This window comes from Budorcas taxicolor, chromosome 16, assembly GCF_023091745.1.
Source record: "Budorcas taxicolor isolate Tak-1 chromosome 16, Takin1.1, whole genome shotgun sequence".
NCBI lineage: Eukaryota > Metazoa > Chordata > Mammalia > Artiodactyla > Bovidae > Budorcas > Budorcas taxicolor.
Window position 1 is genome coordinate 45032547 of NC_068925.1, and position 21748 is coordinate 45054294.

The following is a 21748-nucleotide window of genomic DNA, read 5'->3' on the forward strand; positions in this document are numbered from 1 at the left end:
ATCACCCTGGCCTGCAGCCTCTTCTCACTTCTCTTTCAGGGTTGTGCTGGGGATACAGCCTGTGATCATACTGACCCTGTGGTTCCCTCCTCTCTCTTCTGCCCTAGAGGCTTCCAGCTTCCTTTTACATCTCCTTTCCTTCCTCAGTTCAGTTCAGTTGCTCAGTTGTGTCTGACTCTGTGTGACCCCATGAATCGCAGCACGCCAGGCCTCCCTGTCCATCACCAACTCCCGGACTTCACTCAGACTCATGTCCATCGAGTCAGGGATGCCATCCAGCCATCTCATCCTCTGTTGTCCCCTTCTCCTCCTGCCCCCAATCCCTCCCAGCATCAGAGTCTTTTCCAGTGAGTCAACTCTTCACATGAGGTGGCCAAAGTACTGGAGTTTCAGCTTTAGCATCACTCCTTCCAAAGAAATCCCAGGGCTGATCTCCTTCAGAATGGACTGGTTGGCTCTCCTTGCAGTCCAAGGGACTCTCAAGAGTCTTCTCCAACACCACAGTTCAAAAGCATCAATTCTTCGGCGCTCAGCCTTCTTCACAGTCCAACTCTCACATCCATACATGACCACAGGAAAAACCATAGCCTTGACTAGACGGACCTTAATCGGCAAAGTAACCCCACGTCCAAGGAGCGGTGGCTGCGCGGGCGCAGGAGGGCCTAGAGGAGCTATCCCACGTTGAAGGTCAGGAAGGGCAGTGGTGAGGAGATACCCTTCATCCAAGGTAAGGAACAGTGGCTGTGCTTTGCTGGAGCAGCCGTGAAGAGATACCCCACACCCAATGTAAGAGAAACCCAAATAAGATGGTAGGTGTTGCAAGAGGACATCAGAGGGAAGATACATTGAAACCATACTCACAGAAAACTAGTCAATCTAATCACAGTAGGACCACAGCCTTGTCTAACTCAATGAAACTAAGCCATGCCCATGGGGCAACCCAAGACAGGCGGGTCATGGTGGAGAGGTCTGACAGAATGTGGTCCACTGGAGAAGGGAATGGCAAGCCACTTCAATATTCTTGCCTTGAGAACCCCATGAACAGTATGAAAAGGCAAAATGATAGGATACTGAAAGAGGAACTCCCCAGGTCAGTAGGTGCCCAATATGCTACTGGAGATCAGTGGAGAAATAACTCTAGAAAGAATGAAGGGATGGAGCCAAAGCAAAAACAATACCCCGCTGTGGATGTGACTGGTGATAGAAGCAAGGTCCGATGCTGTAAAGAGCAATATTGCATAGGAACCTGGAATGTCAGGTCCATGAATCAAGGCAAATGGAAGTGGTCAAACAAGAGATGGCAAGAGTGAACGTCGACATTCTAGGAATCAGTGAACTAAAATGGACTGGAATGGGTGAATTTAACTCAGATGACCGTTATATCTACTACTGCAGGCAGGAATCCCTCAGAAGAAATGGAGTAGCCATCATGGTCAACAAAAGAGTCCGAAATGCAGTACTTGGATGCAATCTCAAAAACGACAGAATGATCTCTGTTCGTTTCCAAGGCAAACCATTCAATATCACAGTTATCCAAGTCTATGCCCCAATCGGTAACGCTGAAGAAGCTGAAGTTGAATGGTTCTATGAAGACCTTTCCTTCCTAGGCCATTGCTTATTATTGTGGTTATAATTATTGTCACATCAGGGTTTATTTCTTGATTACAAAGCAGTTCACAAGCACTGGGTCATTTTAAACCTTACTGCAGCCCACCAGGCTTCTCAGTCTATGGAATTCTCCAGGTAAGAATACTGGAGTGCGTTGCCACTGCCTCCTCCAGGGGATCTTCCTGACCCAAGGATCAAACCCATGTCTCTTACCTCTCCTGCATTGGCAGGTGGGTTTTTTACCACCAGCGCCATCTGATGAATGCTAGAAATAACTTAAATGTTCAACAGCAGAGGAGGGGATATGCTTCCAGGATGCTTCCTGTCAGTGGATTTCACACTTGTGTGGAAACCAAGTATGAAGACCACGGGGATGTGTGGAGAAGGCTCACAATGAAATAAACATAAAAAATAAAGGCTACAAAACCATGTGACACAGAGATAGAGCATCTCCTGAGGGAGGGAGGTTGCTGAACATGAAAAAACTACTTGGTGGGGTGGCAGGCACTGCAGACAACTTTGTTTTTAATTTTTTAACTTTTTTGGCCATGCTGTGCAACAGGCAGGATCTTAGTTCTCTGACCAGGGATGGAACTTGTGGTCCTTGCAGTGGGAAGCAAGGAAGGAGTCTTAACTCCTGGACCAACTGGAAGTCCCTTAATGGTGTCTTTTTTATACATAAATGAAAATCCAAATGAGAAAATTCAGTTTTTCCAAACTGCCTCCCCTCTTGATTGGAAGTGAGAATGGGGACAGACCTCAGCTTTGGGGGCCCCCCCGGTAGTGACAATCACAAAGAGAATCAAGGAAGACAAGGAGTCAGCAGTGAAAGCCAGGTGCCCCGACCCCGGCCAGCGCTTTGCTCTCAGGACCGGCAGACTCTGTCCTGGGCCCCAGATTTGGTGGTAGCCGACAGGTCTTGATGACAGTCATCTCTTGACCGTCAGTGAAATGAGGTCTCCTGTCTGGGCTGTGTTGGACCTTGCTGTGGAAGTGTGGACTCTTAGCGGTGCGTGGCGGCCACCTTGAGGTGTGGCTGTGTCCAGTGGATCAGAGGTGACCCCGGAGACCACTTCTAACAGAATGTGGGGCTAGAAGTGACTGGAAGGCCACTGAGTAATCTGCTAGTGAAGAGGACATGGAGGAGAAAGAGGAATTTGAAGAGGGGTGGACAGTGGACCTCCCAAATAAAGGGCAGATGGAAGGGTCAAGAACATGAGCAGAGGCTCAGTGAGGACATGAGTTTTGGTCACCTCTGCTAATATTGCTCTGCTAACATTTCTGCAGTGGAGGGGACTGGACTGCAGTGATTTAACATTGATTTGTGTGCCTTTTGGCGATGTATGAATTCACTTATGAGTATGCGTTATTTTACCAAAATACTGATGCTTCCAAAGGTGCCCCAACTGACACCCACCTCAGACATCACAGTGAATGCCCTCCAGCCGAGGCCTGCTGCATGAGTGATCCGCCAGGTAGACTGATGGGGAGACGACATCCCTCAGGCTGCTTGTGAACTTACCAAACCCAGTCGTCTTGACCCCCACTGTCTCTCCCAGGAGCCCAAGGGACCCTCAAGCAAGTGGGGACCGGCTGGTTGCTCAGATCCACCTGTGATAGGTGCGGGGTAACTGGGTCTGCCTCGCCACAACCTCTCAGAGCACACACACAGCCCATCACACTCGGTCTCCCAGGAAAAATAAAGAGCAGGGATTTTGGGGAAACAATTTTATTGTTTAAAAAATAGATGGTACATTTGACATACAAAAAAGGCATTTTAAAAACTCTGATCTGAATATGTCTCACTGTCAGATGCATCACTAAAAGTGTCCAGTGTTTCGTACAAGCCAGGAGCAGTTGCTCTTTCTGCAGAAAGGTGTGGCATGTTCACGCCACTGGCCGGGTCATCGGTCTTCCACCACCCGGGGGAACAGACAGTCTCTCCAAGGTAACAGCTTGCCTGTCTCTCTTCCCTCCCGACAGAAATCCTGTTTGGATTTCTGTTTCCCCGCACGGGACAGAATGCATGGACACAACCCAGATTGCAACACACCATGATTTCAGAGCCCACACCCCTCATCCAGGGCTCTTTCTGGCAATAGCTGCTAAGCACAGCACCAAGAAGGCTGGAAACCTTCACTCCGGCTCGGGAAGCGGTGGCTCTCGGAGCCGGCAGAGGCCCCTTGATGTCTGCTCTTACCCTGTCCTTCCAGACCAAGGAGGGGTGGGGCAGACTGTACAGGTCAGGCCTCAGAGATGCGCATTCAGCCTTGATTACCAGCTTCTCCAGGGTCCTTTCCTCTTATACTTGAGTACCCCATACCATTTATAACCAACCTGTCTAGACGACTGTGGGGTACAGCCAAGGACCCAAACTGATGAATATATGTAGTTCTGTTTGCACTTCTGTTTCTAAAGCTGCCAGTCGCTCAACCATATTCCATGCGACTTTTAGTGAATGGAAATGTATCTATCCCTTCCCATGCCAGAGGGACAGAAAAGATGCAGAGATTTCCTTTAGAACACCTGACAGCAAGGAAAAGACCATCAAGGATAAAGAACCACCACGAATAAAAGCAGCATGCTTAATTGAGATCTCCGCCCCTCCCCATCTACGCATCCCATGCAGATACAGCACTGGCGTCTGTTTTATAAAAGAGATGGGCTTCTGAAAGTTGGCTGGAGAGGACAGTTCATCAAAGGGCTCATTCCCCCCAACTCCCCCAGCTTGCTGTGAGACCAGAAGCGCCTCCTCTAGTCTCCGGCTACTTTTCTCCTGTGCTGACAGTGTTCGTGAGTGTGCACCTTGCTTTGCAATGAGCTGAGGAATCCTTAAGGGTTCCTCACTCCAGCCCCACCTGGAGTGCTGATAGCCAGAGGCCAGAGCCTGAACCTCTGGAGAGGGGTCCCGGGATGCTCTGGAAGATGCACATCTTCCAAGAACACAGGCTGGTGTGGTCCCCGCTGGCTTCCTCTGGTGAACATGCCTGGCACTGGGAAGGCCTCTAGAGCAGGAAGAGCACGAAGCGGGATTTCCATCTCACGTGGAGGCAACACAGTGTGCAGCAAAGGACCACAGAGGACACGCTGGTGCCCAGCTCCAACCTCCAAGTGAGCAATGGAAGATGGACCCTGGACCGGTAGGCTGACGCCCGGCCCAATGTTGGCCCGTCAGTGGGGCGCAGTTGGGGGGCAGGCGGGGTTCTTGGAAGAACAAATCCATGACCTCAGTCAAAACACTCAGGGCCTCCTTGAGAGCTGACCTCACTGCGGATCCCTCCCGATGCTGTCCCTGGGCACAGACCAGCTGCCAAACAGGGATGAGGTTGGAGGACCCACCCTATTCCTCGTGGGAATCTCAACTGCCACCTGCACAGCTGCAGCCTCGAGGGGAAGTGGGAGGTTCCCAGAGGGGAGGTGGAGGGCTGGGAGAGGGATGCTCTTCAGTTCAGCGAATCGATAAGGGGGGAGCGGATGGCCCCTTCTGGGCCATGCAGGCAGCCACCGCGGGACACAGCCGCCTCTCAAGGCCTCGGCCCCACTGGAGTTTGTCTTTTGTGGGGCGGGCAGGCACCAAGCTTGGGGACCTGCCACCACGGCCCCCTTACCCTTCTGTCACCACTGGCCTTTCCTGTGACCTGTTCGTTCTCGGACAGACACACTGCCCGGCGTGGACTGAGGTCCGTGGGTCCCTGTCTGCTTAAGATAAAAATAGAGCTGGTAAAGCTGATGCAGAGGTGGCTTCCGTAAGACTGTGTGTGTTTCTGTCGAGAAAAAAGTCTGTTTCTGAAAACTAACTTGTAGGAAACCGCCCCTTAAGTTTCTGCGGAAGCGTCTCCCTCTCTTTCTCAGTCACACTGTCTGGTTCTCTACACAAACCGGGAAGAGGAAGGTCCCAGACCTGGGAGACTGGACCCGTGAGCTCTGGAACAAGAGCCCCCAAGGGAGTGTTCTGAAATACCGCCTGCTGGCAGAGCCCGGGTTGTGCTGGTCCCCGGGAGGCCCGGGACTGGGAAGAAAGCACTGTCGGCAGAAGAACAAGAAGTGGGGCAGGAGGACAGGACTGTCCTAACTTGCAGTTGGCAGGAAACTTTGCTCCCAGAGCAACATCAGAATCTAGCTTATAGCAGCTGGGAAAGTCCCTAAATCTCTCCCTGCAGCAATTGGTAATAAACCTGCTTCAGAGAAGAGGATGTGAGCCGGCCTCCAAGAGGAGGGGCCGGTCTCCTTTCACAGGCCTGCAGAGCCGCTCCAGCTGCCTGGACTCTGTCTGGGAAACTCTGGGAGCTGCACTGGGCTCCCTGGGAAGGAGGTGGTACCGCAGGATGGCTGGGAGCACATGTCTACAACCCTGCGGTCCACGTCCGGTTTAGAACTGCCCTGCTGTCGTTAGACAACTCCAGTTTCAACTTCAAAATCATCGGTCAATTAGGATCCCTCCACCTTCTCACGGGGTTGTTGTAAAGACGAAACAAGACCATACAATAGAAAACGTTTAGTACTCAGCCTGCCACCCTCTGTATAGGACACATCATCACCGCTTCCAGAAGCCCTGGGGCTCCGATTGATGTGTCTTCCATCACCCACCCCTCCCCTCCCTTATGATGGGAGCGGTGAGCATCCCACCACAGAGGCTGTAGCAGCATCAGTGGAGACCAGCCTGATGCATGAAGCTGCAGGAACAGGAAGCCTGGGTACCAGTTCCAGAGTGCTCATGAGCATCCCTGTGTGAGCTGGGTGCCCGTGCTCCTTTCCAACCCTTGGGACCTCGGTTTACCCAACAGCGTAAAGTCAGATTAGAGCAACACATTTCAAACTATGGATCAGCTTGATTTAGTGAATTATAAGCAGCATTTTTTTTTTTAAAAGAAGGTATCCAGAATTCTCAGGATGAGAATTCATTTATGGAACTTTGGCTTGAGATGCAGATTCATACATGAGTGCGAGCGCTGACTCATGATGTAAAGTGTGTTTCTTGCTGTGGATCATGACCCAGAAAGTCTGAAAACCACCAGCACAGGATAGGAGAGAAAAAAGGGGAAGGGGAGTGGGAGGAAGCGGGACTGTGACAAGGGCTCCCAGTGGACTACGCTGGTGTGAGTTTAAGACAGTGCTTCCTAGAGGGGTGGGATTGGGGGTGGGGAGCTTCGAGGGAGGTTTAAGAGGGAGGTGCACGCGTGCATACTCTCGGCAATCCCTTGGACCGTAGCCTGCCAGGCTCCCTGTCCATGGGATTCTCCAGACAAGAATACTGCAGTGGGCTGCCATTTCCTTCTCCAGATCTTCCCGACCCAGGGACTGAACCCACATCTCCCATACTGGCAGGTGGACTCTTCACCAGCGAGCCACCAGGGAAGCAGTGCAGGAGGCAGGGGATGTGTGTACAAAGAGCTGACTCATTCTGTTGTACGGCAGAAACTAACACCATAAAGCAACTGTACCCCAATTAAAAAACAACAACAAAAACCCCAGAGCACTTGATTCTGGGAAGGAAACCCTGGCACTTCCTGCCCCGCCTGGCCCCTACACACGCTCTCCAAAGATGAAGGTGCGTTTTGAGGCAAGGTGCTCCTCTCAGAACAGGACATGCCCAGCTCAGGCCTGTGGTAACTCGCTGTCACTCAGAAACGGTGCCATCAGAAGTTTGCTGGCCCCTTATCCTGCAGCGACACTTGGGCACGTGCAGGTCCCTTTCTTTCTCACAGAAGAAGTTCCTAAGGAACAGATTGGGGAGGGGGAGGTCCTCAGTGCTAGGGATCCAGGGAAGCTCAGGAGCCTGGGGGCAGGGAGAGATGAGGCGTCTCTGTGGTCCAGACAGCAGGGATGGTCTGAGGGCGCCCCCACGTGGCCAGACGTGACACCTGCAGTCACGTGTCCATTCCCGCAGTCCACTCCCATCAGAAGCCTCAAAGCTAAAAACGCTGATTTTCAGAAAGGGAGGAAACTTTCCCATCTGGGCACTGTGCTCTGATCGGCCAAGGTGAGTCTTCTGGGCATCAATATTGATGTCCTATCTGGATGGGGTCTCTGGAGGCTGGGGGAAGCCAAATGTTAATGGGAGCCTTTATGTGCAGAGGCCCCCGCCAGCACCCACCTCACAGGCACCCATCTCCAAAGCAAGAATTCTTGTAAATTCTTGAAGAAGTGTAAACAGCCTTGAAGAAAGTGCAAACAATCAAAAGTTGAAAGGCACATTTCATGATGCTCCTTCTTGCCCAGGAAAGCCCTTGGTGTGACCTTGACACTTTGTATCTGCCTGATCTGATACAAACTGTGCCTATAAGACAGGGAAGCTGTTCCACAGAAAACCCTGCTTTATCCTTCACTGATGTAACTTGGGCTGTGTGGAAAGCTGAAATTAAGCATTTTGAGAATTTTCACTTTTTTATAAAAGAATTTTGTAGATGCCCCCCACCGCTTGGGGGTTTCAGAGAAACAGCTGTTATTGGCCCAGGGCTTCTTGGGAGCACCTGTTTACTCTAAATGAGAAGCTCGACGGGGACTGCCTCCCCCAAGTCTTCAGCATTGTGTTAGTGGTGAAGTGAGCGGTGGCAGAAGGGGCTGGCACATAAGAGGCCACTGCCTCCATGAGGTAGTGTGAAAGGGTGGGCAGCAGTCGCCCTTTCTCGGCACTGACAACCAGCGAAGGCCCTGGGACAGCGGTGGACTGCCACTGCTGACGTGGGCTGCAGCCGCTCCGCCAGGGAGGCCTGGCTCCAGCTGGGTGAGGGTCGGAGCGCCTGGATGGTCTGGGTGCCCTGATGTCACATCTCACTCTCCCTAGATGTTACCATAATAGAAAGATTTAACTGGATTTTTTCAGGAAAAACAAGAGGGGACGCTGAGAGAGGAAACACTCACTGGAAGTCCCCTGAGACAAAAGGATCCTCTTCAGTGTGGATCCCAGGAATGGTCTGACCAACTCTGTCCAGTGTGTTTCAGTGTTTCACGCAGAGCTGTCTGGCTGTGGTGGCAGGTTCACACTATCGGCACCCGCCCCCCCACAAAAGACAGGCTCCAGCAGGGCCGAGGCTGGAGACAGCGGCACGTGCCTGGGGCAGGGGTCCTCCCTGATGCAGCTGGGGAACCGGCGCCTCCCGCCATTGGTAAAGTCCACCTACTGAGAAAAGGAGCTCCACAGCACAGTCACAAGATTCTTGGATCCATTTCCACATCCTAGCGTTTGTTGCTAGGGTGTCTGAGGGACAGCAAAGCAGAGGGGGTGGGAAGACCTCCCTGGTGGAGGTCTAGGAAGACGGGACCTGAGACGCAGAGCAAGCGGAGGTGGCCCTGGAGGGGACAGGACAGCAGGCTGAGCTGGAGGCTGGAGAAAAAAAGGACGGAGGAGGAGGCGGCAGGTCCTAGCAGGCGCTCATGGCTCCAGGTGGGCACCTGGGCTCCGGCATCCACACTCTGCTTTTCTGCTGGAGGCAGTCCAAGGCTCCCGGCCCACAGGTACCTTCTGGTTAACCACCCCCCGACTGCACTCCTGCTCTGGCTTTCAGACTGTCCTGTTTGTGCTGGTGGGTGCCCACATGTAACTGCTGCAGGTCTTTTCTTAAAGTGGACGTTTCTCCTGACTTGGATCTGTAGATTTTCGAGAGCAGAGCTGCCATCTCTTCCTTGTTCCATGGGGACCTGCCATCACTAGACAGGGACTGCTGCAGTGCTGGGACGGGGTCTTATCCTTCCCTGCTGGGGGCCTGACCCTGAGATGTCAGATTCCAGACAGGAGGGCACGCATGGGCAGGGGGCAGGACTGAGAGGTTAATGAAGAGGGTGAATGAAGGAAAGCATGGGGGTGAGCAAAGGGCCAAGATTCCATCACCCCAGAAATGCATCGTAGTCCATGTACCACACCAGCTGGCCAGAGTCTGGCAGGACACCCGAGATGGGCCACTTCTTGGGCTCGTGGCCCACGCGGCTGACCAGCATGGCGATCTCACGCTTCATCCTGCCCATGACCAGCACGGCCACCTTCCGGGCACGGTTGATGAGGGGCAGGCTGAGGCTCATGCGCCGGTGCGGGCTGGAGGGGCTCGTGGTCAGCACCACCAGCTGCTCGCCGTCCAGGCCAGCGGGCGACTGCGGGAAGAGGGAGGCCGTGTGCCCGTCGGTGCCCATGCCCAGCAGCACCAGGTCAAAGCTGCCATTGGTCACGAGAGCAGAGATCTCCTCGGCGTAGGCCTGGGTGCCCTGGTCCTCCTCGGCGCAGAGCCGCTGGCGCCGGTGCACGGGCATGGGGTGGACGTTGTAGTGGGGGACCCGCACGTGCTGCAGCAGGTGCGTCTGCAGGCCCTGGAAGTTGGACTCGGGGTCCCAGAGCGGCACGCAGCGCTCGTCCACCAGCCACAGGTGCGTGTGGGCCCAGGGGAAGCTGTAGTGCCCTGCAGCCAGCTGCTGGAACAGGGCCACCGGGCTCGAGCCACCCGAGAGAGCCAGGTGGAACTCGCCAAAGCGCCGCACGGCCCGCACAGCAGCGGCCTCGATGTCACCCGCCAGCCTGGCAATCAGCTCCTCAGGCCAGGCCGAGATCAGCGGGCTATCTCGGTACTTGGCCGTGAGGACCTGGAAGTCGCTGGGCAGCGGAGCAGAGTCTGGCCCCGACACCAGCTGCTCCGGCAGCAGCTGGGAGAAGGACAGGTGGCTGCTGCTGAACTCAAAGTCCAACAGCTGTCCATTCTCTGCTCCTCCTGGGTAGAAGCGTGGGACCTCGTGGGCCAGGCTGTCCAGCAAGGGTGTCCAGAAGACCCAGGAGGCCAGCAGGTTCTCCGTGGTGACAAAGGAGTCCTTCCGGCAGTGGAAGATGTGAGAGATGAGCAAGGAGTAGGCATCCTGCTCCAGCACGGGGCTGTAGGCATAGTAATCGGAGAGCGGGAGACCGAAGAGGTGCAGCCTGGGCCGGCCCTCTACTTCCTTCCAGCTGGCGGAGGGCAGGGTCGGCCGGAAGAGGTTCCTGCTGACCAGCACGGCAGGGCTGTCCAGCTCGCCATGGCCGATGTAGAAGATGATCTGCCGGGGCAGGCAGCGGCTCTGGGCAGCGACCCAGTGCTTCTCACTCTGGACGCAGAACGCCTGGTTCTTAAACAAGATCCGCACGTAGCTCACTCTCTCGTCCAGGGCTTTGCCCGACATCAGGATGAACGGGACGCCCTCCCAGCGGAGGTTGTCTATGTGAACGAGGATGCCTGGGGTAGGGGACAGCGGGAGTGATGCTCCAGCACAGGACCCGGACCTCCCGGCTGGCTCACCTTCCCCTCTTTCCTTCCTGCTGGCCAGCCTCCTTTTCTGATTCCTCCTCTGGGAACCTCTGGCCTTGCTATGCTAGCCTCACCCCCACCTCACCTCTTCTATTATCTTCTCTTCCCAGTCAGTGCTCAAAAAGCAGCCTCATGGGCCACCTCGGACACCCACCGCCCTTGAGGGGCCTCTCAGTGCCATTGTCCCCAAAGGGGAGCTGGGCTGAGGGGCTCCAATTGGGAGATTCTGCGAGAAGTCTCACGGGGCAGGGGTGGGGGTGCAAGGTGGCACTGATGCTGAATGGGGATGGGGAGAGGTGTTCCTAGGGAAAGGTGCTTCCTTCCTGTCTGTAGAGTGCTGAGGATGCACTGAGGCCATCAGATACGGGGGTGCGGGGGAAGGAGAGGGGGAGCCAGGCGTCTCAGCCACAGGCCTGCAGGGAACCACTGTGCAGCTGAGGAGGCCTGCAGGGGGCCATGGCGGTGAGAGTCAGACGCAGAATGCCCTTCAGACTGAGCTGCAAACCTGGTTTTCCCATGGCCTATCTCTGTGTGACCTTGGGCAAGTTTCTAGCAACTTCACTGAGCCTCACAGCCCCTCACCTCTAAGTGAGGATGACGACAGCTTCCTGATGTGTTTGCACGGGAGGATTAAATGAGATGATGTGCACACAGTGCTGGGCACGCGGTCAGCGCCCAACCAGCAGCTGCTGCTCTGGTGCTGGGGGTTGGGACATCAGTGTTAGGGAGCCGGCCACCCCCAGAAAGCTCTGAGCCTGTGCAAGTGCCCCAGTGGGCACCTGCCTGCCTGGCGTGCTGCATGGCAGCCAGGTGTGCCCCCGGCCTGCAGCCTCTCTGGGGGCTGGATAAGCTCCTTAAGGGCAGAGCCAGGTCTGAGCCCAGCTGGGCAAGCCCTGGAAACATCCATGGACTAAACAGAGATCACCACTGAGGTGTCTATCCCTCTGTCCAGAGGGAGCCAGCAGGTGACCCACTGCTTTATGCTGGCAGAAGGCCAGGGAGGCAGGGACATCTCTCACCTCTAAGCACCTTGACAAAATCCCACTTCCAGCCCCTCCTGACCCATCCCGAAGGGGTCTGTGTTGGGAGGACTGCTTCCACCTGGGGGTGGGCAGGGGGCAGCCCAGCAGCCCATGCCCGGCCCTGGGGGCCCACCTGCGAAGGTCGGCGTCAGGCTGTGGAAGTTGTCTGGCTTCTGCAGCTCCCTGCGCACCTGCCCGCTGTAGGCCTGGTACTGGCCCAGCACGGCGCTGTGCCTCTGCAGGCCCCGCAGCGCCTGGAAGGCCTGGAGCTTGTGCTGCAGCACGGCCTCCGGGCTGCTGGTGTTGACAGGCAGCTCCATGGCCACCAGTGTGAGGACCTCCGTTAGGTGATTCTGCAGGACGTCGCGGATGACGCCGTACTCCTCGTAGAAGCTGGTGCGGCCTGGCGGGGGGGTGGGGGAGGAGTTATAAGGACTGGGCACGTGGCTGACCTCTGCCTGTGCATCCTGTGCCCACAGCCACACTCCCTAGTCTGGAGTGCCAGAGCAGAACTGGGCAGGAAGGGGGCGGGCGGCCCTGAGCCAACAAGACCCACCCCACCAGGTGTCAGACCCCGAGGGCCTCTCCAGGGCTCTGCCTGGGGAAAGTTCTGGTCCCGGGAAGCTAGGCATCGCGGTGAGGGCCTGGGCAGCTTGCTGGTGCGTGACCCTGGGTGAGTCACCTGACTTCCAAGTCTCTGCTCCACATCCTGCCATCAAAGGGGGCTCACTGTCATCCCCTACCAAGCCCACACAGGTGCTGGGTCCTTGCCCTCGGCTTATAGTCAGGGAGAGCGGGGGAAGATGGGAGGGAGGAAACGCCAATGAAGACATTATAAACAGAGTTCATGGCAGAGGATAATAAGGAGTCCGCTCTGAGACGTGCAGGGGCAGCCCTGCAAGAAGCCAGGCAGAGACAAAGGGAGCTAAGAGGAAAAGCCTGAGGCTGGACGAGCTTGGCTGCCAGGCGCCAGAAGGGGAGCAGGAGGGCGAGGCTGGGAGGGCGGGGCTTGTAGGATGAGGGGCGGAGGCTGCCTTGTCTCCAGGCTCAGGGGAAGCAGTGCAGGGGCTGAAGCAGGAGATGGCAAGACCTCCACACAGTCACGCCCCAGCCTGCTGTGGGGGTCGACCACAGGAGACCAGGTGGCGGCCCAGGTGGGGGCGTGGGGGGGGTGGGGGGAGGTGATGCTGGGACCTGGCAGGGGGGGTGATACTGGGATCTGGCAGGGGTGATGCTGGGACCTGGGGGTGGTGATGCTGGGACCTGGTGGGGGGTGATGCTGGGACCTGGATGGGTGGTGATGCTGAGATGTGGGGGGGTGATACTGGGACTTGCGGGGGGGTGATGCTGGGACCTGGGAGGGGGGTGATGCTGGGACCTGGGTGGGTGGTGATCCTGGGATGTGGCGGGGGGGGGGGGGTGATACTGGGACCTGTGGGGGTGATACTGGGACCTGGGGGGGTGATGCTGGGACCTCAAGGGGGTGATGCTGGGACCTGGGTGGGTGGTGATCCTGGGATGTGGCGGGGGGGGGGGGTGATACTGGGACCTGGGGGGGTGATGCTGGGACCTGGGTGGGTGGTGATGCTGGGACATGGGCGGGGGGGGTGATACTGGGACCTGGGGGGGTGATACTGGGACCTGGGGGGTGATACTGGGACCTGGGAGGGGGTGATGCTGGGACCTGGGGGTGGTGATGCTGGGACCTGGTGGGGGGTGATGCTGGGACCTGGGGCGGGGGATGATACTGGGACCTGGAGGGGGGTGATGCTGGGACCTCGGGGGGGTGATGCTGGGACCTGGGTGGGTGGTGATGCTGGGACCTGGACGAAAGTGATGGAGTGTAGCAGCTGCAGAGGGCGGATGGCGCTTCTGGAGTCAGAACTGACTGGACCTGCTGACCCAGGTGGCATTAGAGGTAAAGAACATGCCTGCCAACGCACGAAATGTAGGGACGCGGGTTCCATCCCTGGGTTGGGAAGATCCCCCAGAGAAGGAAATGGCTACCCACTCCAGTATTCTTGCCTGGAGAATCCCATGGACAGAGGAGCCTAGTGGGCCATGACCCATGGGGTCACAAAGAGCTGGACATGACTGAAGCAACTTAGCATGCAAGGTGACCCATGCGGGCGAGCACCAGTGAAAAGGTGAAGCCAAAGCCAGCTTCAAAGACTCGGGGTGGTGGAGGAGGAGTTGGCTCCTGGGAAGGTGTCTGCTCAGGCCTGAGCAGAAAACGGGCATGGTGACATTATCTGAGATGAGGGGACTGGGTAGAGGAAGGGGTTGATGGAGGGGAAACCAGGTGTATTTATGCCTAAAACATACAGGGGGAAATGGCAGGTGGCCAGTGGATGGGGTTACCGAGAAGGTAAAAGAAGGTGACGCATAGGAAGAACAGCAACCACAGAGCTTGGCACTGACATCAATGCTCACGGCACCTGGCACAGCGTGGAGACGCCAGGCACCCCTCCTGTTACACCCAAAGGGTCTGGCACGGCGGGTCCACCACCATCCCTGTCTACATGAGAGGAAGAAGTCAGAGGCCCAGGGCTGGGGTGAGCAGTCAGGAGCTGGTCAACCACACACGTCACACTTCCTCCTCCAGGGCTCAGAACCACCTCTGACTACCAGTGACTCAAATACATACAAGCCAGTGGTCAAATGCCACTACCCCTCACATGGCATGGCTCACATTCTGCTGACTTGCCGAGACTCGGGCCAATCCACAGCCTTACGTATAGAAAAAGGTGACATCACCACCAGAAGAGCAGCTGCTTATCGGAGGTTTCCGTGAGTCGCCTGTAACCTGGGATCAGCTCTGTCGCCCAGCAGCTTCTGCTCGTCTTTCAGGTCTCGGCTTCCAGAAGGTTCTACCAAGCTCTCAGCCTGCCCTCCTGGAGGGCCCTGTCTTTGGCTGCTTCCCCTGACTAACTTGGTGCTGCCTGTTATTCGCTCTTCCTGCCACCCTGATGCTCCATCAGGTTAGGACTGCATCTGCCTGCTCCCTGCAGCATCTCAAGCATCAGATACGGCGCAGCAGTCACTCCGCAGAACGCTGTGCGGCTGGGAAGCTGAACACACACGCCACCAGGGACCCACCTCGGAGGTTCCATGTTCAGAGAAATAAAGCTGACGATGTAATGTAAATATGTAAACTGCTTTGAAAATATAATATGACCAGGATAAACAGAATTTCAGATCAATGAAAAATACAGGAGGAAATAAGAAATTCCATAGACAGGTTTTATGGATTACGAAAGGTCGGCGGTAAAAAAAAAGTCAGTTATTAGAAGACAGATCCGTGCAGATTATCCTGCATGCAGGTTCAAGAGACAGAAAAGACTCAACACACACACACACACACACATAGCATGATGACTCTTCAAAATTAGACAGCATGTTTTCGGCAACTGGATCCATACAGAAACGATAAAGAAGCAAGGGGAAAGTCCACCTAAAACCCGGAATGTAGAGAAGAGGAACTGGGATAGGACTAGCAGAGGGACCTAAGGTTGGCAAGTTCACTAGTATCTGTTATATCAGTTCTGTATGTTACCTAGATTGTGTGTGTGTGTCCGTGTGCCTGCTCAGTCATGTCTGACTCTGTGATTCCATGGACTGTAGCCCGCCAGGCTCCTCTGTCCATGGGAATCTCGAGGCAAGAATACTGGAGTGGGTTGCCATGCCCTCCTCCAGGGGATCTTCCCGACCCAGGGATCGAACCTGGGTCTCTTGCATCTCCTGTGTTGGCAGGTGGGTTCTTCACCACTAGCGCCACCTGGGATTGTGTAATCATTCTTTTTTTATCTGATCAATACTTAATTCAAACCAACACAAAGAAATGGCCCCTGGTTCAGACCTGCCTGGCCCACCTGCCCTGGCCAGGCTCGGGCCAGCTGGACGGTGAGCAGGCACCACCTGGCCTGAGTTCAGCCCTACAGGCCAGGCGTGGCAGTGGGGCCAGTGTCACAGGGCAGGAAGTGGGGCCCACAGTCGGCTCCTGGGAAGGTGTCTGGTCCTCGGGAGTGGAGCGTGAGTTTGCAGCTCTGGTCAAGGAGGCAGAACCTGGGACACACAGGACAACCAGCCCGGCTGTTGCAGCCAAACTACCCCAGGTACCCACAGCTGGGAAACCAAGGCTCAGCTCCCAGCCCCATGGGGTCTGGTCTCCAAAGTCCTCACAATATCACTGAGAAGACATCAAGAAAAAGACAATAGATAATAGCAATAATGGCGGATGTGTATCAGTCCATTTACCCCTCACAGTAACAACATGTACAGAGGTCCTGTTATTACCCTCATTTTAAAATGTAAAAAGGAACTTCCCTGGTGGTCCAGTGGCTAAGACTCTACACTCCAACGCATGGGGCACGGGTTTGATCCCTGGTTGGGGAACTAGATCCCGAATGCCACAACTAAGAGTTCACATGCTGCAACTAAAGATCCTGCCACAATGAAGACCTGGCACAGCCAAATAAACAAATACATATTTCAATATATAAAAATAAATACAATGTAAGGAAATTGAGGTTCAGAGAAGTCAAGCAACTTGCCCAAGGTCGCACAGCTGGTAAAGGGGTAAAAATGAAATTTGAACCTAGGCAGCTGGCCCCAGGGGCTTCCCTGGTGGCTCAGCGATGAAGAATCCATCTGCAGTGCAGGAGATGCAGGAGACACAGGTTCTATCCCTGGATCAGGAAGAGCCCCTGTAGAAGGAAATGGCAACCCACTCCAATATTCTTGCCTGGGAAATTCCATGGACAGAGGAGCCTGGTGGGCTACGTCCACGGAGTTGCAAAGAGTCGGAAACAACTTAGCAACTAAACAGCAACAAAGCAGGTCCCAGAGCTTGCCATTCTCACCACCTCCCTGGCTCCCTGTAACTTCCCACCCAAACAGCCGCACGGCAGAACAGGCCGCCTGGCATGGGGCTGAGCAGCACGGGCTCTTGGTGGCTTTCAGAAGTGGAGGCTGGTGGCTGAAGCAGGAAACCAAGCTGGGCTTTTTGGTTGGGTGCGGGGGGTCGACGCAAGAGGTTAGCGGCTCAGCACCTGATGGGCCAGGAAAGGTGTGAGGAGGACAAGGAGGGCCGTGTCCCTTGGCTGCAGTCAGGCGGGGAGTGCCTCACAGGTATGTGGGCCCACAGTGACCGAACCTTGTCATTTATACAGAGGACATGAAAAACTGGATCATTAAGTACAGTCTCAAGTGTACAAATAATTCAGATTTTTTAAATTGCTGTGTGTCTCAAAGAACTGTATGTGGGGGGTCGACTCTGCCCCTGAGCCATGTCCTGGTTGGAGTGAGAAGCGTAAGCCAGAGGGCAGAGGCCCCGACACACAGGTCAGATGATGGATGGGGGTGACCCTGGCTAGTCTGGCAGAAGCGGCCAGTCTGTGATTCGGAAGAGCAGAGATCGAGAACAGATGGAAAGGGCTTTGGAAAGGAGATTGAGGGGCTTGAGGAGCTATTAAACGTCCTCGACCTCACCAGTTAAGCAGAGTTACTACACGATCCAGCAGCTCCAATCCTAGGTGGACACCCGAGAGAAAAGAAAACATATGTCCACACAAAAACTTGTACACGAATGTTCACAGCGGCCTTATTCGTGACAGCCAAAAAGGAGAAAGAGCTCAAATGTCCACTAACTGATAAGAGGATAAATAAAATGTGGTGAATCCATCCACACAGCAGAATGTTATCTGGCAATAAAAAGAAATGAAGCGGGTAGCACTGAAACATAGACATCACCCTGTGTAAAAAAGACAGCCAGTGGGAATTTGCTGTATAACAGAAGGAGTTCAACCTGGTGCTCTGTGATGACCTAGAGGGGTGGCATGGGGTGGCAGGGGGAGGGGACATATGTATACTTGTGACTGATTCATGTTGATCTGTGGCAGAAATGAACACAATATTGTAAAGCTATTATCCTCCCATTAAAAATAATTAATAAAAAAAAGAAATGAAGCACTGACACAGCCTTTACAGTGTGGATGGACCTTGAGAACATTATGCTCAGTGAGAGAAGCCAGACCCAGAGAGTCACATACTGTACATCCTATTTACATGAAATGTCTGGAATAGACAAATCCACAGAGATGGGGAGTAAGTTTATGGTTTCCAGGGCTGGAAGGATGAGGGGCATAATCAGAGGGTGGCAGCTAATCAGAGTAGGGGGGAATACAGAGCTTCTTTTGATGAAAATGTTCTGCAACTGATTGTAGTGATGGATGCACAGCTCTGTGAATATACCAAAGCCCGTTGAACTCTATACTTAAGTAAGTGCATTATATGATGGGGGCTCAGCAGTAGAGAATCCACCCGCCAGCGCAAGAGACCTGGGTTTGATCCCTGAGTTGGGAAGATCCCCTGAGATGGAAAAGGCTACCCGCTCCAGTATTCCTGCCTGGAGAATCCCATGGACAGAGGAGCCTGGTAACTACTGTCCATGGAGTTGCAAGGAGTCAGACACAACACAACTCAGAGGCTAGACAACAACAAATTGATATGTGAATTATCTCTCAATAAAACTCTTTTTTTATTAGAGTAGGGAGGTGGAACCCTGAGAGAGGTGCTGTGAGAAGATTAAGCCATCTACGATTTGCAAAATGAACAGAGAGGGGACAGGTGGGAATGAAATCAATGAACAGCTTTGGCTGCAACTGAAGGAAGTAACAAGGGCTACAGCAAACAGTGAAGCATTAGGACACTGAGTGGATGAGGGAAAACTGCATGATGACTGGCTGGATCCATGAAAGGCCGTGCAGGATTATGGTCTGCAGTCTCTGCAACCAGGCTGCGTGGGTTCAAGGACCTGCTGTGCCTTCTTTTAGCCCTGTGACCTCGGGCAAGTGATTCCACATCACATATAAAAGAGGACTGGCCACAGTGCCTGCTCTGTGGGGCTGCTGTGAACATCAATGAGCTAACATGTACATGGGGCATGGAGCAATACCTGGCATGCAGAAAGCACTGATACACACTGGCTAGCATTTTTATTATCACAGGGGCTGCAAGAGAAGGTCTGTCAGAGACAACTGACAACCCAGAGAACAGCCACTATTTGAAAATGAAGAAGTTAGAGGGCTTTCCTGGTGGCCCAGTGGTTAGGAATTCACCAGGTGACACAGGTTTGATCCCTGGTCCAGGAAGATCCCACATGCTGTGGAGCAACTAAGTCCGTGTGCCACAACTACTGAGCCTGCCCTCTGCAGCCCTCGAGTCTCAACTACAGAGCCCACACCCTGAAACTCCTGAAGCCTGCTCGCTCTTAGAGCCTGTGCTCTGCAAAGGGAAGCCACTGCAGTGAGAAGCCTACACACTGCAATGAGGAAAAGCCCCTGCTCACTGCAACTAGCAACGAAGACCCACCACGGCCAAAAAAAATTAGAAAAGGCAGACAGTATTTCATGAGAACAATGCAGTGATGGTTTAAGTTCCAAATCTGCTGGGTCTGACATGATGATATACACAGTGAAAATATTAGTATCTCAGAGGCAACTAGAGATTATATATATAAGACCAGGGCTTGGAAAGGCAATGAATGCTGGAGACAGACTAAATTCCATCAAATCAAAAATGAGACAGAAACTAAGATCTGGCTTGAGGGAGTTCACGTTTTAGCTTCCCAGGTGGCTCAGTGGTAAAGAATCCGCCTGCCAATGCAGGAGACAAGGGTTCTATCCCTGAGTCAAGTGATCCCCTGGAGAAGGAAATGGCAACCCACTCCAGTATTCTTCCCTGGGAAATCCCATGGACAGAGAGGAACCTGGCAGGTTACAATCCATGGGGTCACAAAGAGTCGGACACAACTAAGCGACTGAAACAAGATGGAAACAGGCAGCCAATTCAATTCTATCACCCCATCCATGGTAGACCCAACTTCAGAGAGGCCTGAATAAGTAAAAATGTGTATCTTGGAATCAATGAATTGGAGTAGATTTAGGACCGTAAAGAGGACAGTTAAAGCTTTGAGAGCAGATGAATTTTTGATGGAGAGAACACAGCAGAGTCTTAAAGAGTCCTGTTATCTGCTTACTAGTCATTAGCTCAGCAAATCCCTAAGTGGCCCTTTTCCTATTTTTATCCGCTCTCACTCCTGGAGAGGAGGCATTCATAGGTTTACTATCTGCTGTGTAAAAGAGAGCTTCCTTCATTCCTTAATTTCAAGCTTGGGGGTGGGAGGGGAAGTGAGCCTGTGTTCAGCACAGCCCATATATTTGGGGACTTAGATCCTTTCCTGCGGAGCTGTCTTTCCAGTTAAAATGGAGTGATCAGGCCCATGGCTGGCACCTCATTGGGGAAAGGCAGGGCGGTAAAGACCAGGTGGGGGCTGGTCCTCCTGACAGCATCCAACAAGGTGATTTTTTTTGGTTACCACCAGTTATTGTGGACTGACTTTTCCTGAAAGTGACACATATGACTCCTCGTATCTTTCCTAGGTTGAAAATTGAAGGGTAAAATACCATCGGTATGTGAACAAGGGGGACTTCCCTGGTGGTATAGTGGATAAGAATCCACCTGCCAATGCAGGGGACATGGGTCCAATCCCGGGTCGGGGAACTAAGATCCCACATGCCAAGGAACAACTAAGCCTGAGAGCCACCACTACTAAGCTTCCGTGCCCTAGAGCCTGTGCTCTGCAACAAGAGAAGCCACCACAACAAGAAGTCCACGCACCGCAACCAAGAGCAGCCCCTGCTCACCACTAGAGAAAGCCTGAGCACGGCAATAAAGACCCACCGCCACCAAAAAATTGATTCTTAAAAATACGTGAACAAGGATAGAATAAAGCATGCATGTGCGTGCCAAGTCACTTCAGCTGTGTCTGACTCTTTGTGACCCTCTGGACTATAGCCCACCAGGCTCCTCTGTCCTTGGGATTTTCCAGGCAAGAATACTGGAGTGGGTTGCCGTGCCCCCCCTCCAAGGGATCTCCCCAACCCAGGGATCAAACCCCCTCCCTTAAATCTCCTGCATTGGCAGGTGGGTCCTTTACCACTAGCGCCACCAACCAGCTTCATGGAGGACAATTTTTCCATGGACCTGGGGTAGGGGAAGATGGTTTCAGAATGATTAAATGTATATTACATTTACTGTGCATTTTATTTCTATTATTATTACATTAGCTCCACCTCAGATCATCAGGCATTAGATCCCAGAGGGTAGGGACCTGTGGAACAAAGCACAACCAGACTGGACAACAGGGAGAAAAGACCAACTTGGCTCCTAAATTGTTCAAACACTGAACTCATCCGAGTCACAAGACTGCAGGGATGGGAGACCCATCACTCTACTCCTGGGTCATGTTCGCCTTCACAGCCTCCCGGGCAGCACCCCATGCGAGGTACCCTGAGAAGAGCAGCTGCAAACCCACCAGAAGAGCAGAACAGGCAAGACAGGGGCCCGATGTGGACAGAGCTGTAGGAATGTCACCAGTGACGGATGCAGCTGTTGCGGATTTTCTGATAAACAGTCCAGTAAGATGTAAAAACAGCCATAAGGTCATGTTGACCCATCTGGTCTCGTCATTCCACTTCAGAAGCACACTTAAAGAAAAAACACTTCACAGAACGCTCATAAGTGTTCTATAATTAGATAATGGTTGCGTGACGGTGTGAATATACTACAAACTACTGAATAGCACACTTTAAAAAAGGGTAACTTTTACGGTATGTGAATACCTTAATTTTCTTAAAAGCTCGCAAAGTACTATTTAAAACAGCAAAGAGTGGAAACAACTGAGATGCCTAATAACAGAACAATTCATATTCTGTGATATAAACAGGACTGAACAGAAACACACAGAGACTGAAAGGGATACATTATGCAGGCTGTCAATACATGGAAATTTAGGTA

At 53.5% G+C, this 21748-nt stretch overlaps 1 protein-coding gene across 1 annotated transcript in view; it reads right to left on the reverse strand.

The window, feature by feature from the left end:
- Positions 1-3331: 3331 nt before the first annotated feature.
- The window catches only part of H6PD (hexose-6-phosphate dehydrogenase/glucose 1-dehydrogenase), a 39734-nt gene continuing 21317 nt past the window's right edge, over positions 3332-21748 (reverse strand). Inside the window, exons 4-5 of the mRNA XM_052653793.1 lie at positions 12024-12293; positions 3332-10796 (exon numbers count right to left, since the gene is read on the reverse strand). Of these exons, the coding sequence (XP_052509753.1) occupies positions 9433-10796; positions 12024-12293 (1634 nt within the window). The 3' untranslated portion in view covers positions 3332-9432. The remainder of the gene's footprint in view (positions 10797-12023; positions 12294-21748) is intronic.